The 16,149-nt window shown below is 34.2% G+C and overlaps 2 protein-coding genes across 2 annotated transcripts; both read right to left on the reverse strand.

Moving 5' to 3' along the window:
- Positions 1 to 4,237: 4,237 nt before the first annotated feature.
- On the reverse strand, positions 4,238 to 6,138 carry emc (Basic helix-loop-helix domain-containing extra-macrochaetae). Its single transcript, XM_088030391.1, has 2 exons — positions 5,767 to 6,138; positions 4,238 to 4,863 (listed from the first exon to the last, which is right to left on the reverse strand). The coding sequence occupies exons 1-2, from the start codon at positions 6,136 to 6,138 to the stop codon at positions 4,825 to 4,827; spliced, it is 411 nt and encodes a 136-aa protein (XP_087886517.1). The 3' UTR covers positions 4,238 to 4,824.
- A 5,792-nt stretch (positions 6,139 to 11,930) lies between these two features.
- LOC148179874 (uncharacterized) lies at positions 11,931 to 15,841 on the reverse strand. Its single transcript, XM_088030389.1, has 2 exons — positions 15,491 to 15,841; positions 11,931 to 13,458 (listed from the first exon to the last, which is right to left on the reverse strand). Exons 1-2 carry the CDS (start codon positions 15,535 to 15,537, stop codon positions 12,702 to 12,704), a joined length of 804 nt encoding a protein of 267 aa, XP_087886515.1. The 5' UTR covers positions 15,538 to 15,841; the 3' UTR covers positions 11,931 to 12,701.
- Positions 15,842 to 16,149: the final 308 nt, after the last annotated feature.

Consider the following 16,149-nt stretch of genomic DNA (forward strand, 5'->3'; position numbering starts at 1 on the left):
GCAAGAAAGAAAGTTTTCAGGATTTGATTTCAAGACGACCTAAAATTTTTAATATTTTATATTAAACATCGGCAGTTTTCGTTCTAAAACAGTAACTTGGAGGATTTACTTCTTTCGACTTGTTTATCAACTGTGGGAAATTATAAAAATCTACAGCAAGAAAGTTTTTAGAAATTTTCGATTTCAAGACGACCCAAAATTTTTAATGTTTTTTATTAAATTTTGTAACTTTTACAGTTTTCATCCTAAAGCGATAAAATTTAGATGATTTTCTCTTGTTGACTTGTCGATTAACTGTGGTAAATTACAAAAACTTATCACAAGAAAGAGAAGTTTTAGAAATTTTCGTTTTCAAGAGGACACAAAAGCTTTCACTGTTTTTTATTAAATTCCGTGACTGCATCACTTTTCGTCCTAAAACAGTAAAATTTCGAGGTTTTACTCCTTCCGACTGGTCAATCAACTGTGGTGAAAAGCAAAAAATAGCGCAAAAAAGAAAGCTTTTAGAAATTTTTGATTTTAAGACGACCCAAAATTTTCAACGTTTTTTATAACTTTTCGTCCTAAAGTATACTAAAATTTGAAGGATTTACTCCTGTCGACTTTTTATGAACTGTGCTGAATTTCAAAAATTTAGAGCAAGAAAGTTTTTAGAGATTTTCATTTTCAGGATGTTTCAAAAATTTTGAATATTTTTCATTAAACTCCATGACTCTAGCAGTTTTCGTTCTAAGACAGTTAAAATTTGTAGGTTTTACTCTTTTCGACTTGTATAATAAATTACAAAAAATTGTCACACGAAAGAAATGTTTTGGAAATTTTAATTTTCAGGACGACTCAAAATTTTTCAATGTTTTTTATTAAATTTTGTAACTTTGGCAGTTTTCGTTTTAAAACAGTAAAATTTCGAGGATTTACTCTTGTCGACTGTGCTAAATGTGCTATGAACTGTGCTAAATCATAAAAAATTAGGGCAATAAAGAAAGTTTTTAGAGATTTCCATTTTCAGGGATCTCCCAAAAATTCTAAATGTTTTTCTTTATATTCCGTAACTTCCACGGTTTTCGTCCTAAAACAGTAAAATTTATGAACTGCGTTAATTTATAAAAAATTAGAATAAGTAATAAAGTTTTTACAAATTTTTAGTTTTAGGAGCAAAAAATTTTCCAATGTATCCATCAAAATTAGTAACTTCGGAAATTTTCATCCAAAGACATTAAAATTTGGAGGATTTACTCGTGTCAATGTCAATATCTCCTAAAATGTCGTTTTCGATTTTTTCTCTTGGTTCTAACTTTAAAAAAATGACGATGATCCAAAAAAGCAAACATATTTGAAGTCTGCTTTAGTGATTTTGTTGGTCCAGAAATTCCCTTTTCCCAAAGGACTGGTAAAAACCACAAATAAGAATGTTTACGTCCAAACAGATTACAGGAATTATCCGTTTTTAATTAAAACCACTTTACATTCCGTCAACACTTGTCAACACCTAAACGAATTCCTGCAAAATCTCAATTTTGCTTGGATCATCTAATCTCTCCTCTTCCATTTGTATTCAAGCCCGCTTAAGTGATTTTTGATGATTCGGCGTGGAAAGAAACCATCTAATGACAATTTTGCAGCGAAAAAATTGATATCCTGTTGATTCTATTAAGTCAATTCCACCGTTATGTAGATAATTCGTACAAACACCTCAGTTTATCTGCACTTAGATGTGGAAATAAACCGAAAAAATTGTTTTCTCTTTTCAAATACTTGAAGACTTCCAGGTGTGGTTTCATATCGTATTTACACCTGAATGTACTCGTCCAAAGTTTTTGTTCAAGGATAGGTAGGTACGTCTCAAGTAAAATAAGATTAGAACCAATTGAAAATGACTTTACTCAATTTGATTGGTTTGTTGTTCTGCCAAACAAAATCCGCAAGACTTCAAACACCCAATCAAGGTGATTTCTATAACATTTAGCGAAATATGCACTCAGGTTCGGGTACAATTTTCTTATCTTTTGGTATTGTAAATTACACACCTGCGTCGATTGTATTGAAATGGAGCTAATAACTCTAATAACACAGGTGCAATTTACTCAATAAAAATTTTTGGAAAGTGATGCTATCTCTTAAACCGTCGCCGTAATCTGGAGCTGTTTTCCCAAAAAGGCGATAGGTGCACTTGCACTGAAATCGCTATCAAGATCTTTTATTTTGACATTTTTAGTTATGGTGGTGTGATCTATTTATGATGCTTTTGATTGATTTATTTGCATTCTGACATTGTAACTGAACATGCACTGTGTGACCAAACATCACGTATGACATTTATGCATTCTACTGTTAGTTTTATGAATTATACATAAGTACGTGTTTCTTGGACAAAAGATTCGCCTTTAGCGAAAAGAAATGTTAATATGTATCCAGTTATTGTCGTGTACTTAGCGAATTTATATCGGTATCACTTTACGACGTTATAGGAGTATGTTAATGTATTTTATTACCTGCATCGACAGATTTAGTAAACATTGTAGAAGAATAACTTTATGGATTGTTACGTGAGGGACATATTACGTTCACGAGGCCTTCTTAATTAATTTTTTGGATACCTAAAGAGATTTTTTAGTGTGCCCATGGTGCATATTTTCAATTGGGATTTTTCAAGATTTTTTTTACAAAAATTGTGGATTTTCTAATATAATATTAATTTACATCCTTTTTGGGATGTTTGGACTTTCAGTTTATTTCTGCAACATGAAAACTTTTTCCACAAAATTCCACAAGTTTTCTAGGACTTGGAATATTATGTAATTAGTTTATAAAACTTTTTTCGATGTTTTCCTTCAAATTTTGCAATTTCCATTCTAATTTTACTTCTTTGGATTTGGTTATCCTTCGCTTTCAAGGCGACCCAATATTTTTCAATTTTTTTTCTATTAAATTTCCTAACTTGACAGTTTTCATCCAAAAACAGTAAAATTTTCAGGATTTACTTCTGGCCACTTGTCTATCAACTGTGCCAAATTATAAAAAATAGTTTAAGAAAGAACAGTTTTAGAAATTTTCGTTTTCAAAAAGACGCACAAATTTTTAATATTTTCTAATAAATTACGAAACTAGCAGTTTTCGTCCTAAAGCAGTAAAATTTTGAGGATTTACTTCTGTTTACTTGTCTATCAACTGTGCTAAATTACGAGAAATTAGCGCAAAAAAGGAAAGTTTTAGAAATTTTCGTTTTCAAAAAGATCCAAAAATGTTTTCCATTCAATTCCGTAACTCTGGCAGTTTTCATCCTAAAACAGTAAAATTTGGAGGATCTACTTCTGTTTACTTGTTTATAAACTGTGTCAAATTATAAAAAATTAGAACAAGAAATAACATTTTTAGAGATTTTTATTTTCAGGATGTCTCAAAAATTCTAAATGTTTTACATTAAATTCCGTAATTTTGACAGTTTTCGTTCTACGGCTATAAAATTTGGAGGTTTTACTCCTTTTGACTTGTTTATCAACTGTAGGAAATTACAAAAGTTTACAGCAAGAAAGAAAGTTTTTAGGAAATTTCTATTTCAAGGCGACCCAAAATTTTCAATGGATTTTATTAAATTCCGGCAGTTTTTATTGTAAAACAGTAAAATTTTGAGGATGAGATCACTGAGGTGAAAAACAAAAAAAATAACGCAAAAAAAGAAAGTTTTTTTAAATTTTCGATTTTAAGACTAAAATTTTCAATGTTTTTTATGAAATTTCGTAACCGGAGTTTTCGTCCTAAAGCAGTAAAATTTGGAAGGTTCACTACTTTTGACTTGTTTATCAACTGTGTTAAATTATAAAAAATTAGAACAAGTAAAAAAGTTTTTAAAAATTTTTGGTTTCAGAACGAGAAAAACTATGTTTCCAATTAGATTCCATAATTTTGGCCGTTTTTTGTTAAAACGGTAAAATTTGGCGGTCTCAGGAAATCAGGCAAACTGAAGAATTTTTCTCTTGCCTGGAACTAATTCGACTAAAAATGTAATTGCAACCCGATCACGTATCTTGTTGGAATTTGTACTGTAATTTATGCCTATGTGGGAGTTTCTTTAGCACTGAATAATTAACGGATTTATTAAACGTTATAAATGTGTGGTCAGCAAAAATGTAAATGTAACCGAGAAAAACGATTTTTCTATAAATTATGCATTTCTGTAAGTAGATAATGGGAACAATTAGAATTAGCGTTCCACGTTGGGTGTGAATAAAAAAAGGACTGTTTTAAATCGATTTTATTTGAAATATCTTTATATAATAAAAATTCAAACAACATTTAGTTGCTATATAGGTAACTATTTACAAATGTTCTAGAACAAAAATGTACAGTGTTAAAATCACATTCTTGAAGTGTGATCCCAACAAAAGTCTCATTTAGAGATTACACTTTGTACATGATTACATACTAAAAAATCACAGAATGAAAAAGTCACAAAATAATAGAAAAGAATCTGTGATAAAGCTACAATATCAAAATTTCATGAAATGAATTTTGCATCACTACCAAATTAAAAAAGTAGAAAAAGTACAATAAACTCGCCTAATATATGTACAAAACAATAAAATAAAATCTACATAACAATTGCAACATAAACAGGTACATCACTAAGTGCTTCACATCTTTCACTTTCTCCTCGACACACACACACAATGAACTTCTCCATTCCTAATATAAATAATGAATTCAGTCGTTCTTCTAACTAAAAATGAGGCGAATTATCCAAAAATAGACACGCGGCGAAACCGCTCAATGATTTTGGAATGAGATGAGGATGATATTCAAGATCACTTTCAGGGCGTCCTTTGCTTAACAAGGAACTTGTCTCTCTGTGAGTTTTTCAGGCGTCTGTAACAAGAAAAAAAATGTAAAAAAACGAAAAAAGAAAAGCTGCAATGCGTAGGTTCTGTTATAAAAGTAACTGTAAAGACGGATTGAATTGGAAATCGGCGTACATTTCACTGTTAAGTTGCACGTGTTCATCCGCCCCCCACACAAAGCAGTCACGGTTTTCAGATTTCAAAATGCCAATTTCTAAATTGCTGACATGGTTGAGTGAGTCCACGCCATCACGGATTAGATCACACTCTGAATGCCACGAAATCAGTGCTGGGAAAGTTTCAAGGAGCTCCCACGCCAAGTCAAAATTTTTGGGAAGTTCAAAGTAATTGATTTCAATGAGGGTGAGGCGAAATCTGTCATAGGGGTAATGATGGTAGCATAAATTAATTGAACCCCCAATGAGACATGTGTTGCGCGACAGCTGACCTTATAATTACCCAAATTGAACATGTGTGAGTTGAACACTTGGTGGCAGCAATTGATAAGAGTCTCGTCTTGGGGAGACTGTCGGGGCATCATGAATACATAAAGTAAGCATTATTAGATTGATATAAAAAGTGTGATCAATAGAGTATGTGTACGAAAGGACAATCAAGCCAGATGTTGATGATGCACGTGTTTGAGCACATCTGCACAGGACCGTTAGCCCATACGACGAACCCTATAAACCCAGGTGTTGGCATATTGGTTATCCCGGATACGTTCGTGTGACCCTAGCGGATACCATGGGTCAAGAACTTTTAAGCAAATAGTTATTGTTCCCATTTAAACAATGGTCATGTGAAATTCACACCTGCCACCAGACAATAGTGAATTTTGTGGATTGGGGCCACCACGCACAGAAAAAAATCGCTCTGAATACCACAAAATAACAGAACCCAGCGAGGTCGTCACATGATTTTAACTTACCGTGCCATTGAGAACAGGCGCCTCACAAGGTGATAAAATCCTGTTGGGACTCGCTCGGACTCCCAGAGGTTGCCTCGGACTAACAGCTTCTTGCGATTTCTTCTGGCCCAAAGCAGCAGCAGCGTCAAAACTACTAACAGCAGGATGCGTCTCCAGGGCACTCTGAAGATCGCAGATGTAATCAATAACGTACTGAATCACTTCCAATTTCGACAGTTTTCGGTTCTTGGGCATGAACGGCACCAAATCCTTCAACTTGCTCAGATACATCTGAATCTCCTCGTTTTCTATATCCTTTCTGGCTTTCGACACTCGCCCGGAACTGATTCCGGTCATGGTATTCTCCGCACACACTACACTGACAGCTTTCATGTTTGACAACTTGAAGGAACACTAAACACCAACAAAGCGAACTCTCACACTGCGACTGAGCTGGAGAACAGAATGAGCCACAACTTTTGAGAGCTTATGGTTTTATAAATCCGGTGGTGGGGGGGCACGGACCAATAGAATGAGGCGCCAGGATGTGCGGGGCGTAGCCCGCCAATGTCGATGTTGAAGCGTTCAGGTAATCCTGCAGGCGCCGAGTTCAACACGGCGCATTCATCCTGCCAATCATAGGAGGCGCCGGGTACGGCGTTTCCGCCAACGTCCGGTATTCGACGTGTTCAATTCATTTCCTGCAAACAAGCAAAGACTGCAAGAAATCAAAATGATGGAGATTTCAGTCGCTGCAGTTCGGGCGGTGTGGGTGCGCAGATTTGTTTACAATTTCTAACCGTGCGGGAAGTGCGTAAAGTAAAAATTGGAGGTCGAGGCTCTTCGCTTCTTCGAATTTGGCACCGTTTCAGATGTTTGCTTAGATTTTAGATTAGATTAGACTTTAGATTTTTCGCGAGCGAAGACTCTTTAAATGTTGTATTTTTGAGCTTTTGATTTTTTTAAGTGTTGAATTTTTATTTATTGCAGATTTCGTTCTTTGGGCTGAGTAATGATCAGCTGAACAAATTTTCAGGCTCTTATTTTTTCAGATCCAAATTATCAGGTTGTGATGTCTTGAAACGAAGATTTTAGCTTTTAAGTCTCGTTTCCAGAGTCAGTTCTAGAGTGAAACGAATTTGATTTATGATCGGTTTTAAAATATTGCACCCTATTTTACGGTTAAAGTATACTTGCAAATCTTATTGCTTGTCCAAAGGATGGTAAACCGAGGGTGCAATAGGGTTATCAAATTTTCTGACCGCATATGGTAGAATATTTTAAAACCGAGCATAAATCAAATTTGATTCACTCTAGAACAGACTGTGGAATGGAGGCTTGTTTGACCATTTTCTTAAACTTTCATTTGGTTTTTTATAATCTGATTTTCTTAATTTTTTTCCTTCAAAATCCTTCTATTTTGACAGATATTCTTCTTGTTCTAAATCTTTGTTTTTAGAGCCACGGGTTTTCAGGTTTGCTTGCCAGTTATCGAATTCCTTCTTCAGTTACTTGTCTTCTAAAATCTCCTAATTTATTACTGCTCGAGATTTTGGATTCTCAGTTTTTCTAGTTTGAAAGAGAACTTCTAAGACTTTTGAGGGTAAAATTTGTGGTGCAACTCCTACAGACCGTTGATATTTGTCCCACGCGTGCTGCTCGCAAACAAAGCAAAAATAATTGCATGACTGTATAAATGAAAAATGTCGTCAGAAAGTAATAATCGCTCTTATCTCCATTCCCAAGGAGGACTAAGTTGTGGAGCGCTTTGACGTAGCAGTGCTTCCGTTCTTGTAAAGTTTGTTTACCAGTTTGGGTTATTACCTGGAACAAATCCTCCAAGTGCTAAATCAGGCAAACAAAGCGGCCGAAGGCTCCATTGTCGTCACTTAAATTTTCCAAATATTTTTACGTCAGCGGCAATGAATGAATTATATTGATGAATTCTGTATTGCAGCTGGTTTCTCTTAGGTCAAGAAAGAGGTCGAGTCACAGGTCTCTGATAACTCTGGCGCCGATTCTCAACCAGAGCGTGGATGATAACGGCTCTAATTAAACATCTATTCATAACTGTTCTTCATTAATGATACATTACTGGCCAGTTTTGCATAAAAGCGAGCTTTATAAGAGTGACATTTAATTGAATCCTCCGAAAGTCTTCCTAGAACGTCGAAGGATAATTCAACACGTGTGAGGATTGAGCAAGAAATGCGTGCTTCTTGAAAAGTCAATATTGCCATTATTATATCTTAATTGACGATTAAAGTTCAGAGTAATTTTGTCGCCTATTATAAATAAATTATTTGTTTGCGCGTTATTCCGCGTCATCCAACGAGCAATTCGCACGAGTCGTCTCGGAGGAAAAACGACCCCCGTTATCGGGGTTGCTCATATATCACCGAGTTATCTATGCTTTATAATGTCTGGCGAGTTGACATAATCTCGGGCTTAGGACCAAATTATCTCTTAAAAAGCAACAACATAAATTTAACAACGACTTATCGGTGGAGTCGCGATAACAAACATTAATCGCGCCACAAATTTAAATTTCTTTAAACCACGTACGAGTTGGTATTCCTTGACCACAATGAATACGCAAAATTAGCACCTATGTGTACATCAAACATATAAACTGACGTCACAGCATCAGGTGCTTGGTCATCCCGCGCAAAAACTGACTTTTCGACTTGTTGACTGCTTCAATTAGTTGACAGAAAGTAGTTTAATTACGTGACAGAGCTGTATTTAATGTGAAACTAACACATTTACCGTTTCTAATTAACGTATGCGAGTACACATGTGAATTTCAAATGCGAGTAAATTGAAAATAATTATTTACACACCTGCAAACTGTGGCTGAATCGATTTCCTGTGAGGTGCTTCAAACCTCCTTGATAATTTGAGATGATTAGCAAAGGAGCTCTAATTGAATAAACGCATAACGTCATAAATTGTTAGGCCAACGAAGAAGTTTTACCTTTACACTGATAACGTTACTAAGTGCGTTGTCGTAATGACAAAATGATGGAAGTGTGTAAACATTAATGAGTAAGTAATGATTTATTTATGACAGAATTGCAGCTGGTGGACTACAAACAATGGCAGAGATTATTTTACAATGGGCGATGTGGACATTCCAAGATTGTGTAAAACTTGGATCAAAGAAGAACAATAAAAGTGAGCCCCCAAATTTTTGAGACAGCAGCTAAATGCAGAATATTAATAACGGCTTGACAGGTGTCCAATTTTTTAATCAAGCCCCCATAATTACGTCAAACTGAACTAACAATTACGCTTTTTTGCAACATCATAATTTTCCCCGAAGACGATCCATTTCTAATTTTAATTAAAGCTGGAAACGTTAATATTTCATGCATAATAAACAGATTGGCCACACAGATTTTAAAACGTGCACTCGTTTAAAAGACAAGTTCCAGGCTTGCACCAGCTGCATATGAAAGGAATCATTGAACAGGATGCCTTCTTGAACACTCTAACATTATGCAGGCGGCAAAGAAGATCACATATGGACTTAAAAAAGAAAAAGACTGAAAACAGACTTGGTTTATAAATAAAATATTTGGATACAACAAGACAACAAGAGAAAATGTTTTTTTTGAAACCGATCCGATTTCCCATGAGTGTAAATATTTCTAAGTTGATAAGTGGTGTGTAATGATATAAAGAAGATATTTCGTAAATACGAAGAAATATTTAAGCATTGCGTGACTGGTGTACAAGTGATATTTTCCCACAGCAGCGGTGTTTGTGCGGCAAGATAAGGTAACCAGCAGATTGAATCAACACCTGCGTTAGTGTGAGAAACGAGCTCCATTCTGGTGTGTGCACACATGTTTCGTCTCCTCTAGTTTGTATATTGCGGCCCGAACCGTACAGCCAAAAGGGCTGAATGCGTTCACCCGCTGATTGAAATGCTTTGTGCAATGTTAGCCAGACTTGCGGTATCACCGAACAGCCCCTAACGTTGTTAACAGCTGCAACAAGACATAACCACCCAAACTGTATAGTTGGGAAGTCGACTTCCTAGAAGGACTATGAAAAAATGTTTTGACGTTTATGATCCCGACTGGGCTTTCTTTGAATAATTAGCTGGAGAACATAAATCTGGCTACGGACACAATCGAGGCCAAAGTGAAGAACGAGATGTTGACACTGATACATTTTCCGCTAGACATTTTTTCGTTGCGGTTTCTCTTTGGTTCATAAAATCGTTTTTCTGGTAGTACACTTGACAGCTTAACATCTTGTTTCACTCGGGTAAAACTAATTGATACAGGAAGCTGGAAACACTTAGGAGTGTTTTGATCTCCGTAGTGGAGCAAACTGAAGTTGTTGGTACTCATTTTATGCAGAATTTCACGCAGAATCCAAAACTGGCACAACTTTTCCTTTACGTCAACAAATAACTGCATTAGAAGATTTTAAAATTTTGGATTGTTAATTTCAAATTCCGATTGTTTTTCCCCAATATCTCCGAAATAACCATAGATAGAAAGTGGTTTTTGCCATCGTTTTTCTATCGCTTTTCTTGCTTGGAATCCGCTCTTAGATCTCCAAAATTTCACTTTGATCTTTCGATTGATGTATAACTCAAAGGCGTTAAACGTCATTTTCGTACCAAAAAAGTTGGTTAAAAATGACTTTGAAAACACAACTCGTAAAAGTAAACTTAACTCATTTGTAGTTATTTAACGAAGAATCTCATGCTGAATCCAAAACTGTCCTAATTTTCTCTGCACGTCAACAAACTACAAAGTTATGGCGGCTTGAATTTTTGGGTAGTCGCCAGGGGATCAAATTTTTGAAGGATCGAAAGTATTGGTGCTGAATATCTGGGAAACTACGACAGGTGAAACGCTACGGTTTTCGCCATCGTTTTTCTCGCAATTTTTTAGCTAAGAATTCGTTCTTGGATTATCAGAAAATCGAAAATTTGATATTTTCGAGAAAAATTTGTGACTAAAACTATGTCAACTTCTGCGGTCGATAGTTCGCTTATTTTTGAGGTAAACTTGCGTTGTTTGGGCTCATTTTACGCAGAATTTTGCACAAATTCCAAATCCGGGTTCCAAATTGACGTACGGGAATAAATAATTGAGTTATAGCCGATTAAAGTCTTGGATAGTTCATTTTTATTTTTCAAATTTTTAATACTCGATATCTTTGAAACTACAACAGATAAAAAGAAACGATCTGGGCTATCATTTTACTCGCGTCTTTTTCCTTTAGAATTTGTTCCCAAAAACCCAAAATTCGATGGTCTATTTTTTTGCCAAAAAAAAATCCGACTCAATCGATGAAAATTTTTCATTTTTTTGTTTTTTGATCCTCTCTCATAAACTATTTGTCCTATTGATTTGAGATTTGGTTACTTGATAGATCTCGAGCTGCTCTTTCGATTGATGTGACTCCAAGTTATTAAACGTCAGTAAACGAAAATGTCGGTTAAAAATGACCTCAAAAAAACCTTCTGAAAACCTAATTCGGTCAATATCTCGTTCATTTGTCAAGGAAACTCAAGGTATGAGTGCTTAATTAACGCAGAACTTCACGCAGAATTCATAACTGTGCGAATTTTTACCATACCCCAACAAATAACAAAATTAGAAGCGTTTGCAGTTTCGGGTTGTCGCTAGAGGGCCAAAATTTTGAAGGTCTGGAAGTATTGGTGCTCCATATCTCGGAAATTACGATTTTCACCATCGTTTTTCTCAGATTTTCTTTGCTTAGAATTCGCTCAAGATAGATCGAAAAATGGAATTAATTTTGAATTTTTAGGATGTAAAACAGGTGAAAAGTTCGGGTCAAAAATCTGAAAACTTGCAATTTTAGGGAATATAAAGAGCTTTAGAATCTAAGCAAAAATTACAGACTTGCTAAACATTGTTCAAATCGACCAACATATTCAAATTCCAGACCGTTTTTACATTGCAAAACTTACAAATAGGTGCCCAAAAGTTTCGAAATCTAATAGTAATTTATGTGCAAATTTCTAAATATTAGAGTACATAGCGAAATAATTTAATAAATTGCATAATTGTAGAAAATTGAAATTATTGAAACCACTAGTACAAATAATGAAAAAGCACAAAATGAATATAAATTTACTTTCACAAAATAGGTAAGATATAAAATATTTTATAAATTTAGTCTTATCTCCTAACTTATCGATATGGTTTTTACATTAATTTGACTTTTGTGCGTCCAGTAAATATGCTTCCTAAATAATCAGTTTAAATTTGCACTGCACAGTTCACCTGGTTATCACAAAATAAATACGTCTCACCTTTTAAAATTTATTATAAAATCAACCTTATTACACACTATTCAGGTACACACGAACTTCGTATCAAGCTTTGTACTTAACTTAATCTAAATAATAGTGATTTATCTAATCTTAAGATGTATAATGTAGAATAATACCCATGATTATGAATTAAATTAAAGCGGAATCCCGATGACCTTCTTTCCACCTGAGAAAGTAACAATCAACAGTTGATTGGATGTTCTTTTCAAAGGTAAGTGAAAAATACTGTACTTAGAGTTTTTCAATCGGCAGATCTGGAATCATCTAATCACCAAACAATGCACACCTGCTGTTGTAAAATAAATTTGATATGAAAATCCGAAAGTACAGTACGAGATAAGTGAATTTGAGTCGGTGCATTCAATATAAATAGATACGCACTTTGCATATTTTCTATGGTTGACCATTAGATATACAGGAAGGAGTTAAAGATAATAATATGCAAAGTTGACTTAATATTCACATTAGGTAGTTTAAAGGATGTGACATACGAACTGCTTGCATGCAAAATATCGAAATTACACACTATCGAAGAGCACTGCCCGAGTTAATCTTGAGGAAATGCGAAATAAATAGACAATTTTTGGTTCTTTTTGCATGCTTAACTGTACACAAATTTGCATCACATTTAAACCGGCGTATCACTGATGAAAATGACCTGGTCAATATTGAGTAAACTTCTAACTGAATTATTAGCGATTTTCTTCAACGGGGGATCGAACCTCTTGGCGAGAGGAGTCTCTTGTAAATCAATGATTCTTGGCAGATTATTACCAAACATTGACTCACTTAAACGATAAACACCTGTGTTTGCCAAAGACAAATACTGCAATTTACTCAAAGACTTGAAGCTGTTCTGAGCTATCATGTACAGTATGTTACCATCCAACATCAAATTCTTCAAATTTGGAACACCCATGAAACTCAGCTCGTAGATTTGTTCGATTCGATTTTGAGACAGGATCAATGTTTCGACAGTCTCTGACACTAAAAATACACGGAGACGATTCAGAGTTATCTTGTTTCTTGACAGATCGAGTTTCTCCAACTTGGAGTTGTGCCGAAATGTGTATGGATCCAACGAGGTGATATTGTTGTCGGAAAGAACCACACCGGTCAACTGTTTGAGGCCTCGAAACGCCGTGACGTGGATTGTGGTAATCTTGTTTTGATACAGTTCGATCTTGGTTAGTGATTTGTAGCTGTTGTTGGAGAAAACAAACTCGGGGAGGGAAGATAGGTGGTTGTAGGCCAGGTTCAACGTTCTTATGTTTGTTGCTCCTGGAGGGATTTCTTCGATGCCTTGGCCCATTGTCCGGATGTGGTCCGGAACTGTGGTCGTCTCATTCGAGGGAGCTGGAGACTCGGTGGGAAACAGACACACTCTGGAAAAAAAAATTGTTAGATGCTACTTTTGCAGATTTTGCTGAGTGGGTCATGATATGATTGGGCCTTTTCACGTTAATTCCAATCAATCGCTACATTGTCAAGTTAAAATTACAAATAAAAGTGCTGTAACAAGCCGCAAATTAACACCAGCATAAAATCACGGCATGTTACGATAGCCGGACCATTTATAGACATACTTTATAAGTTTTCCAAATAGAGGTAGACCACACGATTAATTGTGCTTGTGTGATTAATTAAATCATGTCAAGAATGACAAATATTTTTATTTTTAGGTCACAAAGAGTTGTTCCCGATATAAGTCGTTAAAAGTCATTCTTAACTGATTTAGTGTGCCAAATTTTCAAGCAAAAATTTAATAAACCAAAAATTTACAGAATTCTGAAAACTTCATTTTTTGGACGTTTATAAGGGCGACATGATTATTAACTGCGCTAATTTACAAAATTTTAGAATAAGAAATATATTTATTAGAATATTTTTTTTAGTTTGAAATAAAAATTTCTAACTTTTTTTATTGAATAGCATAACTTTGGTATTTTTGATGATATAATGATGAGATTTGGAGGAATTATTGCTTTTATTTTGCTTATTGAATGCGCCAAAATTACAACATTGAATAGAGTTTTTCAAATTTTTAGTTTTTAGGGGAACCCAAAATGTCCATCTTTTTTTATTAAATCGCAAAACTTTGAGAGTTTTAATACTACAATAATGAAATTTGAAGGAATTATTACTTCTATTGTGCTTATTAACTGTGCTAAAGTACAAAAAATTAGAACAACGAATACAATTTAAAAAAAATATATTTTTTGGGGTAAACCAAAAATGTCCAACTTTTTTATTAAATGGCATAACTTTGGTAGTTTTAATATTACACTAATGAGATGTGCAGGTATTGTTACTTCAATTTTGCTTAATAACCGTGCTAAAATACAAAATATTAGCACAACGAATACAATTTTTAGAATTTTTTATTTTTGGGGCAAACCAAAAATGTCCAATTGTTTTTATTAAATGACATAACTTTGGTAGTTTTAATGCTTCAATAATGAGATTTGGAGGTATTATTACTTTTATTATTACCGCTATTATTACCTTTATTTTGCTTAATAATTGTAAATAAAAATAAAAAAAATTAAAACCAAAAATAAAATTTTTACAATTTTTATTTTTAGGACAGACTCAAAATTTCAAACTTTTTTTACTAATTTCATAACTTTGGCAGTTTTAATTCTATAATGATAGAACTTGGAGCTATTATTTCTTTCATTGCTCTTATTAATGGTGCGAAAAAACGAAATACTAGAACAAGGAATCGAAATTTTTTAAATTGTAGTTTTTATAATAAACCAAAATTTTCTTTGAGGTGAGAATGTTTTTTTCTGTTTTCCGCCTCCACCGCAATTACAATAGCAAAAGTGAATACAATTGAACACTAACCTCAGTCTTTATTTACCATATCTTATCTGTCCATGCCTTCCACTTTGATACAAATTAATGAATCTTTACTTTGGCCCATGGTCAAAATGTGTACATTATCACACAGACGAAGGTTAAAATCAGCAAATTTTGTAAGCATGTTATTTCAGCCTCTCCTCAATCTTATCTAAATTTCCAATTTGGGAAACATCATTTTACTTGCACATATTTCTGTTCTCTGTAGTCAACACTTTTCTATTTATATATTCTTCTATATGCAGATTTCACCTGCTTAATATTCTTTTATGAATGGAGCACGTCGAAATAGATCACCTTTGGTGGTTTCACAATGACCTACTAACTGAATTATTACCGTAATAATTAAAAAATTGAAACAATTTTGAAAAATAAGAATGAAACTAATTCAGAAAGAAGCACCAACTTGATGGATTTAAATTCACTGACTAGTACCAACCTAACATGCGCTGTCAGTAATGTCTGTTCTTTTTGCAAAGAATGTGCCATTACTGGCAAAATGTGGTAAAACCCGAGTTTCCGGTGATGGAAATGTGAAGATGAGATACTTACTTTTGCCAGAGGACTGCAAAAATCACTAAATTAAAAACACAACTCATTCTGTGCGGCAAACTTTAACACTTGTTGGAAAGCATGTACTCCAAATGTCTTCCTTTAACATTAATAATTTATCATTTATTACGTCACCCAATCAGCGCCAAATTCAAATGATTTCATACAATGTATACTTTCTTATCATGTTACTGGTCATCAGTCCACTTAAATCCCGCACTAATTTCACACGATTTCTAGCTAATTACAGTCGTATTCGGTGAATCTACCAAGAGAACTGCATTCGCTACTAAAGATATTTATTACTTTGAATTTAGATGGGGTTATCTTGAAATTTATCATTTTTATAACATTTCAACTATCGCTCACAATTTGATCGTCACTTATACTAATGCCTCTATGCAAAAAGAATATCTTTTATTTACAGAGGCAGGCTGTAATCGGACTGACCTGTCTGTTTTGATCATTATTTTTAACGTTGGGACTGATAATTTCGTATGGAAATAAACAAGACCTAATATTTCCTAATATCGCGAAGGTGGTGAGATCGAACGCCAACGTTACTAGTTTCCGTTCTGTAAGAAAATCTGGCACTTTTTTATTAAGGACCCGTATATTACTTCATGAAGTAAGCATTTGTTGGTATTTTACGACATCAC

This window comes from Gnatocerus cornutus, chromosome 2 (genome assembly GCF_029298725.1).
Source record: "Gnatocerus cornutus isolate USDA-ARS CGAHR chromosome 2, icGnaCorn1.1, whole genome shotgun sequence".
Taxonomy (NCBI): Eukaryota; Metazoa; Arthropoda; class Insecta; order Coleoptera; family Tenebrionidae; genus Gnatocerus; species Gnatocerus cornutus.

Coding starts and splice junctions, on each gene's coding strand:
- LOC148179874 (XM_088030389.1), bottom strand. CDS start 15,537: ATGAGTTGTGTTTTTAATTTAGTGATTTTTGCAGTCCTCTGGCAAAA. Junction 13,459..15,490: donor TTTGCAGTCCTCTGGCAAAA/GTAAGTATCTCA, acceptor TTTTTTTTCCAG/AGTGTGTCTGTTTCCCACCG.
- emc (XM_088030391.1), bottom strand. CDS start 6,138: ATGAAAGCTGTCAGTGTAGTGTGTGCGGAGAATACCATGACCGGAATC. Junction 4,864..5,766: donor CGCCTGTTCTCAATGGCACG/GTAAGTTAAAAT, acceptor TTCTTGTTACAG/ACGCCTGAAAAACTCACAGA.